The sequence below is a fragment of the Puma concolor genome, chromosome B3 (assembly GCF_028749965.1).
Source record: "Puma concolor isolate L17-30 chromosome B3, mPumCon1.1.hap2, whole genome shotgun sequence".
In the NCBI taxonomy this organism is placed as follows: domain Eukaryota; kingdom Metazoa; phylum Chordata; class Mammalia; order Carnivora; family Felidae; genus Puma; species Puma concolor.
The window spans coordinates 31,960,372-31,979,010 of record NC_141672.1 but is presented as its reverse complement, the minus strand read 5'-3'; the positions used below and the strand labels follow the sequence as shown (position 1 = coordinate 31,979,010).

Below are 18,639 nucleotides of genomic sequence, written 5' to 3'. Positions count from 1 at the left end.
CCCAAATGGATTGACCCTGACACATGCCAATGTATTTTGAACTAGTGTATATATTTGGTATGTCTCTGAATATGGTTTCAGAGCTTTATTATTTCTTTAGAATGGGAACATCAAAACCAGCTGCTTTTAGTAAAAGTATTTAACTAGATAAGAAATTTTAGAAGTATCTGTTTTTAGAGTAGAATATGTGGCTGTGAACTGATATACTTAGAAATTTATTCCCCTCTTACATTTATACTTTATTTTGAAAAAGAGAAAGACCATGCCAGTATTACCCTGAAATAGGTAATGATTTGCAGAAGTTGAAAATAATTTTATTGGCACACACTGTGGTTAAAATACATTGTTATTTATTTTAACCATTTAAAATTTTACTTGAAAGATGAGTGGACAACTAGGGAAAACATATTGAAAGGGTAAGAAATTACTGTAACTTTTATGGTCCATTTCTCTTCAGACTTCTTTATGTTGATAAAATGTTGTTGTGGCTTAAATTTTAAATAGAAACTAAGCATTTCCTATGTTGATATGTACCTAGGGCATTTTTTAAGTTTTCAAAAAATTTTTGAAGGAGTGTGAATTTCAGCAGAACTTAATGGGTGGAAGACAATTTCACTATTTAGGGTATGGAGAGGGCTTCGAGTAGGTAATTTATAGTAGTCATTATATGGTCGGTTACAAAGTTGTGCAAGGTGTTAGTTTTTTAAATATCTCCTAAAGAAAAGTTTTTCCTGTAGGTGTTTTAAAAATGTTTACTATGTAAAATCACTATTAACAAAAATCTATATTTTATCTATATTTTAAAAATAAAAGATAGCTATCTTAGCCATTCCCTAGTCCTTATTATTAGTAATTCCATTGGACCTATTTTTTCCACTTGTAAGAACAGAATTTTAAAAAAAAATTTCAATCTTTTATTGAAGCATAGTTGTATGTTGACATAGAATATTATTATTACTTTCAGGTGCACCACACAGTGATTTAACAATTATGTACGTTGAGAAATGCTCACCACCATAAATGCAGTTGCCATCTGTCACTCTACAAAGTTATTACAATATTATTGACTATATTCCCTATGTTGTACTTTTCATCCCTGTGATTTATTTATTTTCTAGCTGGAAGTTTGTCTCTTTATCCCTTTTACCTATTTTGCACATTCCCCCAATTTGGCAACCACCAGTTTGTTATGTGTTTGCGAGTCTGTTTCTGTGTTTTGTTTGTTTTGTTTTTTAGGTTCTACATGCGAGTGAAATCCTATGGTATTTGTTTTTTTTCTGTCTGACTTATTTCACTTAGGATAATATCTTGTAGATCCATCCAAGTTGTTGCAAACAGCAGTATTTCATTCTTCTTTGTGGCTGAATAATACTCCATAGTATACATACACACATCTTCTTTATCCATTCATCTGTCAATGCACATTTAGATAGCTTCCATATCTTGACTATTGTAAAGAATGCTGCAGTAAACATAAGGGTGAATATATCTTTTTGAATTAGTGTTTTCATTTTCTTTGCGTAAATACCCAGAAGTGGAATTACTGGATCCTATGGTATTTTTCATTCCTTAAAGGACCTCCATACTGTTTTCCTTAGCGACTGCACCAATTTATAGCCCGTCAGTAGTTGCACGAGGGTTCTCTTTTCTTCACATCCTCATTGACGCTGGTTCTTTCTTTTCTTTTTGATACTAGTCACTCTGCCTGGTGTGAGGTGATACCCGATTGTGGTTTTGATTTGTATTTCCCTGATGGTTAGTGATGTTGAATGTCTTTTCATGAGTCTGTTGGCCATCTGTATATCTTCTTTGGAAAAATGTCTCTTCAGGTTCTCTGCCCACTTTTTAATTGAATTATTTTCTTTTTTTTTCTCCCATTTTGTGCTCTGTTGTATAAGTTCCTCATATATTTTGGATAATGACCCTTTATCGAATATGTCCTTTGCAGATATCTTCTCCCAGTCAGTAGGTTGTCTTTTTGTTTTGTTGTTAGTTTCCTGCACTCTGCAAAAGCTTTTTTAGTTTAATGTAGTCCCAGTTGTTTATTTTTGCTTCTGTTATTTTTGTTTGAGGAGACAGAGCCAAGAAAATACTGCTAACACTGATGTCCAAGAGACTACTGTCTATGTTTTCTTTTATAGTTTTAAGGTTTTGTGTCTTAACATTTAGGTCTTTAATCCATTTTGAGCTTATTTCTGTGTATGGTGTGAGAGAGTAGTGCAGTTTCATTCTTTGCACTTAGTTCAGTTTTCCCAGCACCACTTATTGAGGAGGTGGATCTATTTGTTGTTGTTGTTGTTAGTTAGTTAGTAATTAGTCATATCTGTACTTTTTTGTGAGAATTAACACATGAGAATATAAATTGACTTCTTTGGGTAATGCACATTCTGTTTACAGAGACTAATAGTTTTAGTGAATACCTAATATATCACCAGTTCCTTTTTAGGCCTCTGCAAGCTTCATTTTCCCATACTTCTGTAAATAATAAGGTACATTCTTGAAGCATAATATAGATCCAATTTCTTCTGCCACGTGTAAATTTTCATTACTTACAAGGTGAATATATTTTGTCTCGTATCAAAAATTGTGGATAGTACATCTTTGTCGTTTCAAAATCTCTGGAAAGGATAGGATGACATAACTGAATTTTTAAAAGTGAAATGAGTAGATATTTCATTGTGGTCAACATTACACCATTTTAAATATTTTTCAGTGACCTTTTCAGATGTGTTTTCCATAAATGTTTATAAAATACTAAATCTTTTTCCCTTCCCCTCTAGCCACTACAAGCTTGCTTGCAGCCCTTTACAGTTTTATCTGTAGCATTGTGGCGGTAGCCTTACTGTATGGATTGTGTTATGGGGCTTTAAAGGTGAGTGGTACATTGTAGTATGATTTTGTCTTTAAGGCTATTTTTCTTTATGGAGATTGTTTTAAATTGACTAATAATGATTTAAGCCTCCCTCTCCCCATGCTCCCTCAGACCACTTTAGCATTAATTTCCATGATCTTCACGTGTTGAATATTATTCTCATTCTCATTTACTTTGAATTCAAAAGCAGTTTCATAGTTACCCATTATTAAAAGTAAATCTTTTGGGGGTGCCTAGGTGGCTCAGTCATTTGAATATCTGACTTCAGCTCATATCATGATCTCATGGATCATGAGTTCGAGCCCTGCATCAGACTCACTGCTGTCTGCGCAGAGCCTACTTCAGAGCCTCTGCCCCCCTCTCTCTCTGCCCCTCGCCAACTCATGCTTTCTCTCTCAAAAATGAATAAACATTTATTTAAAAAAAAAATCCTTTTCCACACGGTAATTATAGGTCAAAATTCGAAACATTATTAGAACTAGGTTGGTCTGGGGTAAAGGTGGGCATGGTAATAACAAAATACAAAATGTAACTACTGTTCATATCAAGATTTCTTAAAATGTGTAGGCACAAGCACGAGGACTGCAATTTAAGATAATTCCAGTAAAAATTTATGCAGTGAAATTTAATGTCATTACTGGTTTAGAAGGATCTGGATGAGCCTTAATTAGCTCCATCAGGGGCACCTGGGTGGCTCAGTCAGTTGCGCATTGGACTCTTGATTTCAGCTCAGGTCATGATCTCATGGTTTGTGAGATCCAGCCCCGCATCAGGTTCAGCATTGACACTGAGGAGCCTACTTGGGATTCTCTCTCTCTCCCTCTCTTTCTGCTGTTGCCTTGCTTGTGTACTCATGCTCTCTCTTTCTCTCTCTCTCAAAATAAATAAAATTAAATGAAGATTATCACCAAGTTGTAAACATAAAAAATTTAAATTTCTTGTAAACAACTCTTAAAATTTTTTTTAAAGTTTATTTATTTTGAGGTGGGAGGAGGGGCAGTGAGGGAGGGGGAGAGAGAGAATCCCAAGCAGGCTCCGCACTGTCAGCACAGAGCCCAATGTGGGGCTCAAATCCACGAACTGTGAGATCATGACCTGAGCTGAAATCAAGAGTCTGATGCTTAACCGACTGAGCCACCCAGATGCCCCAGATTTCTTGTACACAACTCGTAACCCATGGCATTATTATTATTTTTTTTATAATTAATGCAAGATAATCAGAGAATGATAGGGTTGCAAGGACTAAGAAAAGTGCCTCATGGTATCCTTTCTTGCATCATTTATTCATTTGCATTTAGGGAGTATTTACCGTGTGCCCAGTACTGTGCTAAACACCATTTCCTGCTTTTAAGTTGCTTATATGTTAGCTATGATTAATGAGTCAGCCAGCACTTTGAGTAGAGGATGAGGAAGGCTATGAAAACAGAGTGGTACAGGTACAGAAGTTAAGATACTACCTTATTCAGTCAAAAGGAATTAAAGATAATTTTCCAAAGACAGACAAATAGAAATTTGTTAGTTGAGACAAGGGATAAAGAGCCATGGAGTTGTAAAGAAAGTGTGTTATGTACAGGAAACAGCAAATAATTTGGAATTGCTGGAGGTTTGGGTACATGCGGAAAGATGGCTTTCGGTAAGGCTGGAAAGGAAAGCAATGGCTGCATTATGAAATATCTTTGATCCTGAACATTTTGGGGTGGAAATGAAAGGCCATCCGAATATTCAATGTAAGGTAAAGAAATGATCAGTGTTGCATTTCAGAGAGATTACTTGGTCTCTGGTGTGAAGGAGATTGAAATATAAGCAGGAAGGATCAGAAGTGGGTCAGTTGTGTTGCAATCTTGAAATTAAGAGGGACCTAACTAAAATTGGATTTAGTGAATATATTTAGGGACTCTATGGATAATGAGAAAAAAGAAGAGGGTCCAGTATGACTTCTGGGTAGGGTCTGGCTTGAACAAATGGTTAGATAGAGATACTTGTGCCTAAGATTACAAATCTTTGAGTTTAGCAAGGAAGGTGGTTGTTTACATATATGGACACATTTATTTGTTGATATTTATGGGGTATCTAGAGATGCATAGTAGGAAGTGATATGTAGAGAGGTTTGAGGTAATGGTTAAAAGATTTAGAATTCATTAAAGTGTAAATAAAAGACTGCTAACCTGGATTGATACGAGGAAATGGATGCAAATAGAACCCTGGAAAATGCCGGTATTTAAGTGATGGATAGAACAGAATCCCACAAAGGACACTTCAGAGGCAATATTGTCTGAAAAAAAGCTTTTATTGCATTTGGCAGTTAATAGGTGATGGGTGACTTCAATAAAACAGCTTCTTTGGTGTTTTGGCTGAGGAAGCTAGATTAATACAAGCTTGAGTTTGCAAAATATTAAGGATTAAGGTAAGATACTTTTTTAAAAGCTTAAAAAAAAATTTTTTTTTCGAGAGAGAATGCGTACACACGTGAGCTGGGGAGGGGCAAAGAGAGAATCCCAAGCAGGCTTCCTGCTTTCAGCACAGAGCCCAAAGTGAGGCTCGATCCCACAGACTGAAATCAGTGAAGTGAGCTGAAATCAAGAGTTGGATACTCAGCCGACTGAGCTACCCAGGTGCCCTGTAAGATACTCTTTCTAAAATACAGTTGGGAAATTTTTACATAGTGGAGGTTGTTTCCAAGTTTTTATATTTATTTATTTATATATATTAATGTTTATTTTTGAGGGACAGACAGAGCACAAGCATGGGGAGGGGCAGAGAGAGAAGGAGACACAGAATCCAAAGCAGGCTCCAGGCTCTGAGCTGTCAGCACAGAGCCTGATGCAGGGCTCCAACCCACCAGCTCTGAGATCATGACCTGAGCCAAAGTCGGATGCTTAACTGACTGAGCCACCCAGGCACCCCTCAAGTTTTTATTTTTTAGAAAGATCTAAGACTTGATTACATTTATAAGGAGAGAGGGAAAACCCAGTAGAGAGGGAAATACTTGATGGGGCTAATCCCAGGAAGCAATTAGAGACAAGGAAATCCAAATGCAAGCTTCTCCCAGGTGTACTGCCTGTAAACCATCCTGGTGTAAAGGTTTTAGATCTGTGCTTTGAGTCCTGTTTTGGAAACTGAGTCGTTATTTAGAAGTTGCAGTCACAGCAGTGCGATAACTTTTCTAGCCCAGTGCACAAAGGGCTGTTTAACTATAATTATCTAGCAATTAGAAAACTGCAAACCAGAACCTTGTATCCTAAAGGCAGGCAGGAAGATAAATTATTTTCCTTCGTTATTGGAAGTGGTGTTTCTATTAGACATTTTACTTTTAGGTGTCACCCATTACACTAAACCTGCAGACTTAAAACAGAGTTTTAGGTGCTAATATGGAATGATTTTCAAGAGAAACCATTTGTTTTTTTTCAAGATTTATTGAAGTATAATTGACAAAATTGTAAGCTACTAAAAGTGTATGTGATATTTGATACACATACACACTATGAAAGGATTTCTCTCATCAAGTTAATTAATACATTTATCACCTCATATCTTTTTTGTGTGTGAGAGCATTTAAGTTCTACTCTCAGCAAATTTCAATGATATAATACAGTGTTATCAGGTCTAGTCCTGTTACACAGTAGAGCCTTAGACCTTATCCTTTTTAAAAAAAGATTTTGTTTATTTTTATTTAGTTTTTTAATTGAGGTATAATTGACATATATCATTATATTAGTTTCCAATGTATATTTGATATTTGTATGTATTGTGAAATGATCACCACAGTTAGTCAAGTTAACATCTTTCAGCACACAGTTACAAAGGTTTTTTAATGTATATCCTGATGAGAGCTTTTAAGACCTTCTCTCCTAGCAACTTTCAAACACACAATGCTGTGTTATTAAATATAGTTACCACAGGGGCGCCTGGGTGGCTCAGTTGGTTAAGCATCCAACTTCAGCTCAGGTCATAATCTCACGGTTCGTGGGTTTGAGCCCCACGTCGGGCTCTGTGCTGACAGCTCAGAGCCTGGAGCCTGCTTCAGATTCTGTGTCTCCCTCTTTCTCTGCCCCTCCCTCACTCATGCTCTGTCTCTCTCGCTCTCAAAAATAACATTAAAAAAAATTAAATACAGTCACCATGGTTTATATTACATTTTCATGACTTACCCTATAACTGGAAGTGTTCATACCTTTTTACCTGCACTCATTTCTGGCACCCTCCATCTAGACCTTTATTGAAAGTTTGGACTCTTCTACCAACCTGTCCCTATTTCCCCCACATCCCAATCCCTGGCAGCCACTTTTGTATTATGTTTCTATAAATTCCACTTTTTGTTAAAACACACACACACACACACACACACACACACACACACACACACACCATGCAGTGTTTGCCTTTCTCTGTCTGGCTTATTTCAATTATTATAATGCCATCCACTTTCATCCATGTTGTTGCAAATGAAAAGATTTTCCTCCTTTTTAAGGTTGAATAATATTCCTGAATGTGTGATAGATATATATATAGATAGATATCTATATATCTATCTATATATATATCTATCACATTTTCTTGAGTGTATGTGTGTGTTTTCAATAAAAAGGAAGGTAATGTATTTCTTTTAATCAGAAAGAAGGTATATGCCCCAAAATGGATGTTTCCTTTGTGCTTTAAAAACACACACAAACACACACAGGCACCTGGGTGGCTTAGTCAGTTGGTGTCCAACTTCGGCTCAGGTAATAATCTCACAGTTCACAAGTTTGAGCCCCGCGTTGGGCTCTATCCTGACAGCTTAGAGCCTGGAGCCTGCTTCGGATTCTGTGTCTCCCTCTCTTGCTGCCCCTCCCCCGCTTGTGCTCTGTTTCTCAGAAATAAACATTAAAAAATATTAAAACACACATACACCAATGACTTGTATGTATAGACATAGAGTAATTATGGAAGAATAGACAAGAAATTGACAACAGTAGTTGCTTCTAGGCAGTTAGACACATTGGGAGACATCACTGCATGCCTTTAGAAATGGTTTTCCTTTTTATCTATTCATTAATATGGACTTTTACATTATTATTTTCTGATTTCTGCTTCCTTCTGTTACTCTTCCATTTTTCCTTGAACTTTTTAGCTCATTAAAAGCTAAATTTGGGGGTGCCTGGGTCAGACGCTCAACCGACTGAGCCACCCAGGCACCCCTAGATTTAATGTTCAGTAAAGTTGTTCTTGTATGTATTTCAAAGAGTCAGGTATTTCTACAAGACTTATCGCTAGGAACAAAAATCTCCTACCTGTTTATCCCTGCCTCAGAGTTACCACTTTCAGTTCTTTGAGCTGATTCTTTTGGTATTTACCTCCCTATGTTTAATTAACTAACTCACACTTCTTATATTTTGTCAAATTTTAGGTATTACCCATGGACTGTGCTTTATGGCCATTGTAGGCTTAACTTATCTTTCACTTCTCACCCCACCTCTCTCCCTTATGGTCTTCCTTATCTCTCTTGTACACCTCATATGTTTCCCTTATTATCACTGTGCAAATGCTATTCCTACACACATTTTGTTTTCTCTTTTTCTTTTTTTCCTTATGTATTTATCTCTCTTGCATTCTCAAACTCTTCTATATTGTTTAACTTCCTTCTCAGCAAATCCAGAATCTGGAGGTTCAGTTCCTGGCTCTACCACTTAACAAAATACTTGTATCCTCTAGAAGTGCCTAAGTTTCTCACCTATGAATTGGGGAGCAATAGAACATATCTTCAAGGATGGTAGTGAGAATTGTTTAAGAAATACTTAGCATAGATCTAAGAATGGGGCTTGACACATAATGTTCAATATGATGATAATGATATTTTGATGTGGCCGTTAAAAAAAGGTCTGTATGTTATGATATGTAATAATTTTCAAGACTGTTATTAAATGGGGTGGAGGGAAGCAAGTTGTATAATAAAACACAATTTGGATTTCCACTCCTACCATTCTCCCTTCTTGAATCCCCAGAGAAAGAAGAAGGAATAGAGTGCTGTTTACGTCATAGGCCATACTTAAGAACTTCTAACTATTCCTTTCATCAGTATTATCTACTGTCTGCCAATTCCCATGCCAGTAGACTCCAGAGATAATTGCAGTGAGCAGACATGACATGACATATCCACATCCACGTTTGGTTGGCTTTAGAAGCTAGCCTTTGCATTATTTATTATGGGGAATATGGAGTTCATTATTCAAGAGCACTGAATGCCTACTCAACTTTCTGGAAGATATAATGGCATATTATGAGCAAAGGTATCAGGACAAAAGCACACCAGTGTGAATATTCTTCTGTACCTAATGTGTTGTACAATCTGTTGCCTTTTCCCTGATTTATTATTATATATAATCAAACATGTGGTATACCAAGTTCCTTTGTATTTCTAAAGGGAGAACGTAGCTTACCATAAGCTTAATACCACTTAAAATATGAAAGAATTGGACAGGAGGACATAGCAGAAGCAAATGTATTATTCCTATCTGAAGGTGATCTAGTTAGCTAGATTCTAGCTCATTAAAAAATAATAAATCTAAATTTATGTGGAATAAAATGCAATTAATAATATAGCTGACAAGTTTCTGTTGAATTTAATTATCTTCCTCCAAAATACTGACATAAAAGGACTGTATGATAGATGATAAGTGAGAAGCAGATTTTTCTGTGAAGCTTTTTTTTCCCCCCAACAGGATTCTTGGGATGGCCAGCATATTCCAGTACTTTTCTCCATTTTTTGTGGTTTATTAGTGGCAATATCCTATCATCTCAGTCGACAAAGCAGTGATCCCTCTGTACTTTTGTAAGTAAAATCAATGGTTACCGAATTAAACATAAGTTCACATTTCTTTCAAGTTTAACTTTCCCACTGCCTTGTCAAAGTACCGTTCACTTAATCTATATTAAGTTTCAAATATATTAACTTTGGAACATTCTAGCCAATTTGGCTGAGAATATTTGTTAGCGTTTTCTTTCCTAAAAAGTATTAAAACTATATTTTAATAAAAATATTCTCATTGTATGCTTATTTATAACATCTTAAATTTTTTAGGCATTTTCATTTGCTAATGACTAAATGTACTTGAAACACTTCATTTTTTATCATAAGTTTCATTTGCCTTTAAGTACTGGTTTTCAGGTTATGAATGTATTTCTTATTATTTTTTTCATTTTTTAAAATTTCAAGCTCTTTGGTGCAATCTAAGATTTTTCCAAAAACAGAAGAGAAAAATCCAGAAGATCCTCTGTCTGAAGTAAAAGATCCACTGCCTGAAAAACTTAGAAATTCTGTTGTAAGTCTTAACTTTTTACAATCACTGAAATATGTAAAGTTTAGACAGTTCATCATGTTGTCTCATGAAGGCCTTTTGTAACTGGGAGAAAATGTTTGTATAGCTGTATGTTGTTGATTACCTTTATGTCAGATTTTAACCTGTTAATGAAATGCTCATTCCTCCAAGTTTGTTTCTATGTAATTAAAACAGTGTGCTAAACATTCATTTTCAGATTAGGTGAAATGAAGTAATTTCATTGTTTATAGAATTCTTAATCCTGTTCAGGTTAAACTGGGATTTGAAAGAGGAGTATTAACATAAATCAGATTTTGTGTTGTTCTTGTTGTTAAAAACTATGTCCTTGTAAATCATCTGCTAGTCATTTAGTGTATTTTCTTTCTCAAGAGCAACCTGAAAAGTGTGTGTGTGTGTGTTTGTGTGTGTGTGTGTGTGTGTTTATTTTTCAGATTGAAGGGGAGAGCAATTTTCTTTGCTAATTAAATATATTTAAGAAAATATGGTAATTTAAAAATTTTCTAATTTAGTGAATTTATGTATTAGTAATTATCAGCTTTATGGAGATAGCATAAAACATTCTTTTTCTAAGTTATTTTAGATTATTTCCATTTGTGAAAAACTGTATTTATATCAGTCATGAGTTATACTACTTACCTTTACTGAACTTGAGCTGTTAACACATTCTTCAGAAAACTTTAGAAGTACAAAACTGCCTCACAATAGAATTCAGTTTTTTCTGGCTTTAGTTTCCATGTTGTCAAAGGACATTTCATGTTAAATATAGTAGGATATTTCTGAATGTCTGACAGGTGTGAGGTGGTATCTCATTGTGGTTTTGATTTGTATTTCCCTGATGATGAGTGATGTTAAGCATTTTTTCATGTGTCGGTTAGCCATCTGGATGTCTTCCTTGGAGAAGTGTCTATTCATGTCTTTTGCCCATTTCTTCACTGGATTATTTGTTTTTTGGGTGTTGAGTTTGATAAGTTCTTTATAGATTTTGGATCCTAACCCTTTATCTGATACGTTGTTTGCAAATACCTTCTCCCATTCTGTTGGTTACCTTTTAGTTTTGCTGATTGTTTCCTTCGCTGTGCAGAAGCTTTTTTTTTTTTTGATGAGATCCCAATAGTTCATTTTTGCTTTTGTTTCCCTTGCCTCTGAAGACATGTTGAGTAAGAAGTTGCTGCGGCCAAGATCAAAGAGGTTTTTGCCTGCTTTCTCCTCGAGGATTTTGATGGCTTCCTGTCTTACGTTTAGGTCTTTCATCCATTTTGAATTTATTTTTGTGTATGGTGTAAGAAAGTGGTCCAGGTTCATTTTTCTGCATGTCACTGTCCCGTTTTCCCAGCACCACTTGCTGAAGAGACTGTCTTTATTCCATTGGATATTCTTTCCTGCTTTGTCAAAGACTAGTTGGCCATACACTTGTGGGTCCATTTCTGGGTTCTCTGTTCTGTTCCATTGATCTGAGTGTGTCTGTTTTTGTGCCAGTACCATACTGTTTTGATGATTACAGCTTTTGTAGTACAGCTTGAAGTCCAGGATTGTGATGCCTCCTGCTTTGGTTTTCTTTTTCAAGATTGCTTTAGCTATTCAGGGTCTTTTCTGGTTCCATACAAATTTTAGGATTATTTGTCCTAGCTCTGTGAAGAATGCTGTTGTCATTTTGATAGGTATTGTATTGAATATGTAGATTGCTTTGAGTAGTATTGACATTTTAACACTATTTGTTCTTCTTATACTGGTGCATGGAATATTTTCCCCCCCTTTTTTTTTTTATATGTCTTCAATTTCTTTCATAAGCTTCTATAGTTTGCAGTGTATAGGTTTTTTACCTCTTTGGTTAGATTTATTCCTAAGTATTTTATGGTTTTTGGTGCAATTGTAAATGGGATTGATTCCTTGATTTCACTTCCTCTTCATTGTTGGTGTATAGGAATGCAACCCATTTCTGTGTATTGATTTTATACCCTGCAACTTTGCTGAATTCATGAATCAGTTCTAGCACTTTTTTTGGTGGAATCTTTTGGGTTTTCCATATAGAGTATCATGTCATGTGCAAAGAGTGAAAGTTTGACCTCCTCCTGGCTGATTTGGGTGCCTTTTATTTCTTTGTGTTGTTTGATTGCAGCGGCTAAGACTTCCAATACTATGTTGAATAACAGTGGCAAGAGTGGACATCCCTGTCTTGCTCCTGACCTTAGGGGGAAAGCTCTCAGTTTTCCCCCATTGAGGATGATATTAGCATTGGGTCTTTCGTATATGGCTTTTATGATCTTGAGGTGTGATCCTTCTATCCCTACTTTCTTGAGGGTTTTTAATAAGAAAGGATGCTGTATTTTGTCCAATGCTTTCTCTGCATCTATGGAGAAGATCATATAGTTCTTGTCCTTTCTTTTATTGATGTGATGTATCACGTCGATTATTTTGTGGATATTGAACCAGCCCTGCACCCCAGGTATAAACCACTTGGTCGTGGTGAGTAATTTTTTTAATGTATTGTTGGATCTGGTTGGCTAATATCTTGTTGAGGATTTTTGCATCCATGTTCATCAGGGAAATTGGTCTATAATTCTCCTTTTTAGTGTGGTCTCTGTCTGGTTTTGGAATCAAGGTAATGTTAGCTTCATAGAAAGAGTTTGGAAGTTTTCCTTCCATGTGTGGAACTAGCTTAATTTCCTTGGTATTGCAGTATTAAACCAAGATATCAGGAAATTGAAGAAGAAAAGACTTATAGCCAATTGTTATGTATAAGAGCTATCTAGAAGAATAGGGTCAATGAAAAATTATTTCTTATATTTTGCCAGTTGGGAATAAAAAATACATATTTTTAAAATTTTATGTAATTGTTGGCTAATTCTGTTTTCTTCCACAGAGTGAGCGTTTACAATCTGACCTAGTAGTATGCATTGTAATTGGTGTGCTGTATTTTGCTATTCATGTAAGCACGGTGTTCACAGTGTTGCAGGTAAGGAATCATTTTGATCTTTTGATTGGGGGAAAATAATTTTGTTTAGGCTAATTTTTTTATTATAATATTTGTCCATAATGCTGAAATATATGATGTTTTGTTTGGTTTTAATAACAAATATTTGTTTTCTCATGGTTTCTCTGAGTCGTGAATCTGATTATAATTGTAGCTCAGCTAGATGGTCCTAGTTCAGGATATGTTATGATGCTGCAGTTATTTGGGGCTGCCATCAACTGAGGCTGTTAGTAAGACTTAGTTCTTTACTGACCATTGGCCAGAGATCTAAGGTCCTTTCCATGTGCCCTTACCATTAGCTGCTTGAGTATCCACACAGAAGGGCAGCTGGTTTCCCCCAGAGCCAGTGATCCTAGAGAGAGAAAGCCCAAGACATCATTTAGTAATTGATGTCGGATGTGACATACCACCACTTTTCTCTGTATCGATTGATCGTATGGGGCAACGCTGGTACAAGTTTCAGAAAAACTACATAATAAAACAGTGTAAAATGTTGACAGATTTTAGTTCTTACCTTCTCAAATTGACTTTGCTATTTTCTGTTAATAAGTAGAAATTGGACTGACACATTAGGAGTTCTGTGGTTCTCAAAATCACTTTTAATTTTCTCAATTTTATTCTTCTTTTAGCCTGCTCTCAAGTATGTGTTATATGCATTGGTCGGCTTTGTAGGTTTTGTAACCCATTATGTGCTGCCTCAAGTTAGAAAACAGCTACCATGGCACTGTTTTTCTCACCCTCTGCTGAAGACAGTGGAGTATAATCAATATGAAGTTCGGAGTAAGTATTTCACTAATACTCCTCTGTTTAATATTGTGGATTTTTTTTTTTTTTTTTTACACTTTAACAGAGACCATTAAATAAGTATCATTAAGTAACACTGTGGCTTGTGTTTGTTATACTTAGATTTGAAGCTGTGATGAGTCAAACCTTTTTCAGGATGCTTTAATTTCAGTTGAAGTATAAATGTCAATGCTACAATCCCGGCTTCCACAGAATAAAATTTACTTCCTCTCTGTATTGTTCTTCCTAGACCTCTCATTGACAAATCCTTCTGTGCATGTTTGTGGCTTCTCTTTCCAGTCCTTACCCTTTCCTTAAATCTTTTCTGTGTACAGGCAACCCAGTCCTCCTTAAGATTTCTATTTGAAATATTTTTAGCTCAAAGCATAGGGGGAATAGAGAGAATTTTGTTCCTCTTTCCACCAGAGACACTATGTCCTACCAGAGAAAGGTATAAAAGAGTTGATGGGATGAAAAGAAGTTTAAAACATTTGTAATTGTTCTTGTTCAGATTTTGGGGTAAAGCATAAAATGACTCAGAAAGAGGTAGAAGGCCAGTCCACTTTAAATCCTAACTTGTCTTTCTTATTGTAAGTATTTGGTCTTTCTTCATTGGCCCCATGACTTGCAATATCCCATACTTGCTCGTTTTAGGGAAATAATAAAAGTTCATAACTATGTCATCATTCATTATATATCAGTGATTAAGCAAACCAGTGGTTTTTCCTCAAACCTTTTTTTCAGTTAATGAATTACTATAAAGAGTAAATTCCTCAATTATTTGAAGATAAATTAACTTGTTTAGAGAACTCTGAAGACTTTGGAAGTTTTCTATTACAAACTTGACTTTGCATTTTCAAAGCAAATTTCTCGGGCCTTTTAGTAAAATTGCTTAGAGCATCATGGGACTGAAACCTTGGTCACCAGTTTGATCCTGAAGAGATAATGAAACATTAACCTGTAGGTTGCAGTAATGGCATTGTGCATACTTCTTATGTGTCCTTTTAATAAGGGAAAATGACATGGGGGACCTGGGTGGCTCAGTCGGTTGAGTGTCTGACTCTTAATTTCGGTTCAGGTTATAATCTCATGATTGATGGGCTTAAACCCCGCGTCAGGCTCTGTGCTGACAGTGTGGGGCCTGCTTGGGATTCTCTCTCTCCCTCTCCCTCCATGTGTGTCTGTCTCTCTCTCTCTCTCTCTCCCTTCCTTTCCCTTCCTCCTTCCTTGTCCCTCCTCTTCTCTCTCTCTCAAAATAAATAAACAAAAATTTAAAAAATTAAGAGAAAATGACATAAAGCTGTATGACAATCTGTACTGGTTCTTTCATACAGTCAGGAAAAGAACTTAGTAGAATGATGTATTATTTTGATAGTGAACTGTTAGTATTGCTTTCATATATAAAAAATAGCAAGTGTATCCAATTTGTTTTGAAGAGCAGTTTTCCTTACAGTAAGTCATTGATCATAATTATTTCTTTTTTGATCTTAACAAAATATTGAGTCTAAAGTTTTATAAATTTTGAATCAGTATAACATGTTTGACTTATTGAAAGCACTAGGTATTAGCAAAGTTTATTTCTTTTCCCTTCTATTGACTTTAGCAATGAAAAGAAAAAGATTATTCATTAGAGCATTTCCTGAAGCCAGCTATGTTTTCAGATAGCTAGAGAACCTTATTTTAAATCTTTCGGTTTATCCTAGATACTTTCCCCAATGAAATAAGGTGAAAGTATTATAAAAAACATTACTGACAGTGCAATGACTTCTATGAAGTGTGTGAATCTAAAACATATCATACTTTCGTATATGTTCCAAGATGTACATAAGATACACACATACATATGCCCGTACACACACGTACTTTAAGATTTTAAAAACAGATAATTTTAGTAGGTCATTTATTTCTTTTTGGGAGAAAGGGCAGTCTCATAATCTTACTAACTTTTCCCCAGAAGTTATAGGCATAAATGAGAAAAAGTTATGGTTAAAAATTGAGGTTTCAAGAATTAAAATTTATTTATTTTTTTAATTTTTTTTTAATGTTTATTTATTTTTGAGACAGACACAGCATGAGCAGGGAAGGGGCAGAGAGAGAGGGAGACACAGAATGTGAAGCAGGCTCCAGCCTCTGAGCTGTCAGCACAGAGCCTGACGCGGGGCTCGAACCCACGAACTGTGAGATCATGACCTGAGCCAAGAATTAAAATTTAAAAGGAAATTCATCTAAAAATTTTTTAAGTTTATTTAGAGAGGGAGAATGAGCGGGGGAAGGGCTAAGAGAAAGGGAATTCATATCATTCCAAGCAGGCTATCTGATGACAGCGCAGAGCCTGATGCAGGGCTCAAACTCACAAAGAGATCATGACCTGAGCTGAGATCAGAGCCACCTCGCGCCCCTCATCTAAATTTAAGTCACATCTAAGTTGCAAAACTGAACGTGTATCAGAATTCATAGAAGTTGACAACTGATTGAAATACTGGATTTCTTACATTATTTATTTATAGCACAGACAAGTTTGTGCTGTAAGATTTTCCTTTCACATCACTTTGCCAAACTATCGGCATACCTGGAAGATATTGCTGGTTTGGTTGTGGACCACTGCAATAAAGTGAATATCACAATAAAGCAAGACAAGTCAATTTTTTGGTGTCCCAATGCATATAAAAGCTATGTTTACCCTGTAGTCTAATAAGTGTGCCAAGAGCATTATGTCTAAAAAGACAGTGCACATACCTTTTTAAAAAAATTCTCTTGCCAAAAAATGGTGACCGTCATCTGAGCTTCCAGCGAGTTGTAATCCTTTTGCTAGTGGAGGCCCCCACCTCAGTGTTGATGGCTGCTGACTGATCAGGATGGTGGTTGCCAAAGGTTGGGGTGGCTGTGGCAATTTCTTAGAATAAGACAACAATGATGTCTGCTACATCAGTTGACTCCTTTTACGAGTGATTTCTCTGTAGCATGCTATTCGATAGTATTTTACCCACAGTGTAAGTAACTTCCTTCAAAATTGGAGTCGTTCTCCAAAATCCTACACTGCTTTATCAACTATGTTTACGTAATATTCTAAACCCTTTGTTGTTATTTCAACAGTCTTCACAGCATCTTTACCAGGAGTAGATTCCATCTCATGACACCACTTTCTTTGTTCATCCGTGGGAAGCAGCTCCTCATCCATTCAAGTTTTATCCTGAGACTGCAGCAGTTCAGTCCCATTTTCAGGCTCCACTGCTAATTCTAGGTCTCTTGCTATTTCTACCACATCTTCAGTGACTTTCTCCACTGCAGTCTTGAATCCTCAGGGTCATCCAGGAGTGTTGGAATCAACTTCCAAACTTCTGTTAATATTGATGTTTTGACCTCTTTCCACGAATTGCAAATGTCCTTAATGGCATCTAGAGTAGTGAATTCTTTCTGAAGGTTTTTCAGTTTGCTTTGCCCAGATCCATCAGAGGAATCAATGTCTATGGCAGCTATAGCCTTATAAAATGTATTTCTTAAATAAGACTTGAAAGTCAAAATTATTCCTTGAATCCCCATGGGCTACAGAATAGATGTTGTTTGCAGACACTGTCAATGAGCAGTAGTTTTTTTTTTTAATTTTTTTAATTTATTTTTTTGAGAGAGAGAGACAGCAAGCTGGGAAGGGGCAGAGAGAGAGAGGGAAACACAGAATCCGAAGCAGGCTCCAGGCTCCGAGCTGTCTGTCAGCACAGAGCCTGACATGGGGCTGGAACTCACGAACTGTGAGATCATAACCTGAGCCTAAGTTGGACACTTAACTGACTGAGCTGCCCAGGTGTACCCCAACGAGCAGTAGTATTTTGAAAGGAATCTCTTTTTCTGAGCAGTAGGCCTCAACATTGGACTTAAAATATTCAGTAGACTATGTCATGAATAAATGTGTCATCCATGCTTTGTTGTTTCACTTGGAGAGCACAGGTACAGTAGATTTAGCATCATTCTGAAGGGCCCTAGGATTTTCACAATGGTCAGTGAGCATTGGCGTCAACTTAGAGTTATCAGCTGCTTTGTAGCCAGGCATTGACTTCTCTCTAGCTATGAAAGTCCTAGATGACATCTTCTTCCAATAAAAGGCTATTTCATCCACATTGAAAATCTGTTGGTTACTGGAGCCATCTTCATGAATTATCTTAGCTGGATCTTCTGGAGAACTTGCTGCAGCTTCTACATATGCACTTGCTGTCTCGCCTTGCACTTTCATGTTGTGGAGATGGCTTCTTTCCTTAAACTTCCTGAACCGACCTCTGCTGGCTTCAGACTTTTCTTCTGCAGCTTCGTCACCTCTCAGCCATCCCAGAATTGCAGAGCGTTAGGACCTTGCTCTGGATTAAGTTTTGGCTTAAGGGAATGCTGTGGCTAGTTTGATCTTCTATGCAGACCACGCAGACTTTCTCCATGTCAGCAATAAGGCTGTACTTTCTTATCATTCGTACGTTCACTGGAGCAGCACTTTTAATTTGCTCCAAGAACTTTTCCTTTGCAGTCACAACTTGGCTAACGCTTGGCACAAGAGGCCTAGCTTTTGGCCTGTCTTGGCTTTCAACACGCCTTCCTCATGAAACTTAATAATTTCTAGCCTGTGGTTTAAAATGAGAGATGTGTGATTCTTCCTTTCACTTGAACATTTAAAGAGCATTGTAGAGTGATTGGCCTAATTTTAATCATAAGGAATA

The 18,639-nt window shown here is 36.3% G+C and overlaps 1 protein-coding gene across 7 annotated transcripts in view; it reads left to right on the top strand.

Annotated features, from left to right (window-relative positions):
• Positions 1-18,639, top strand: part of PCNX1 (pecanex 1) — a 169,027-nt gene that overhangs the window by 114,175 nt on the left and 36,213 nt on the right. For all 7 annotated transcript variants that reach the window (XM_086709392.1, XM_086709393.1, XM_086709391.1 and 4 more), the window contains 5 exons: positions 2,781-2,872; positions 9,571-9,680; positions 10,065-10,170; positions 13,049-13,141; positions 13,789-13,939. In XM_086709392.1, the coding sequence (XP_086565518.1) occupies positions 2,781-2,872; positions 9,571-9,680; positions 10,065-10,170; positions 13,049-13,141; positions 13,789-13,939 (552 nt within the window). The remainder of the gene's footprint in view (positions 1-2,780; positions 2,873-9,570; positions 9,681-10,064; positions 10,171-13,048; positions 13,142-13,788; positions 13,940-18,639) is intronic.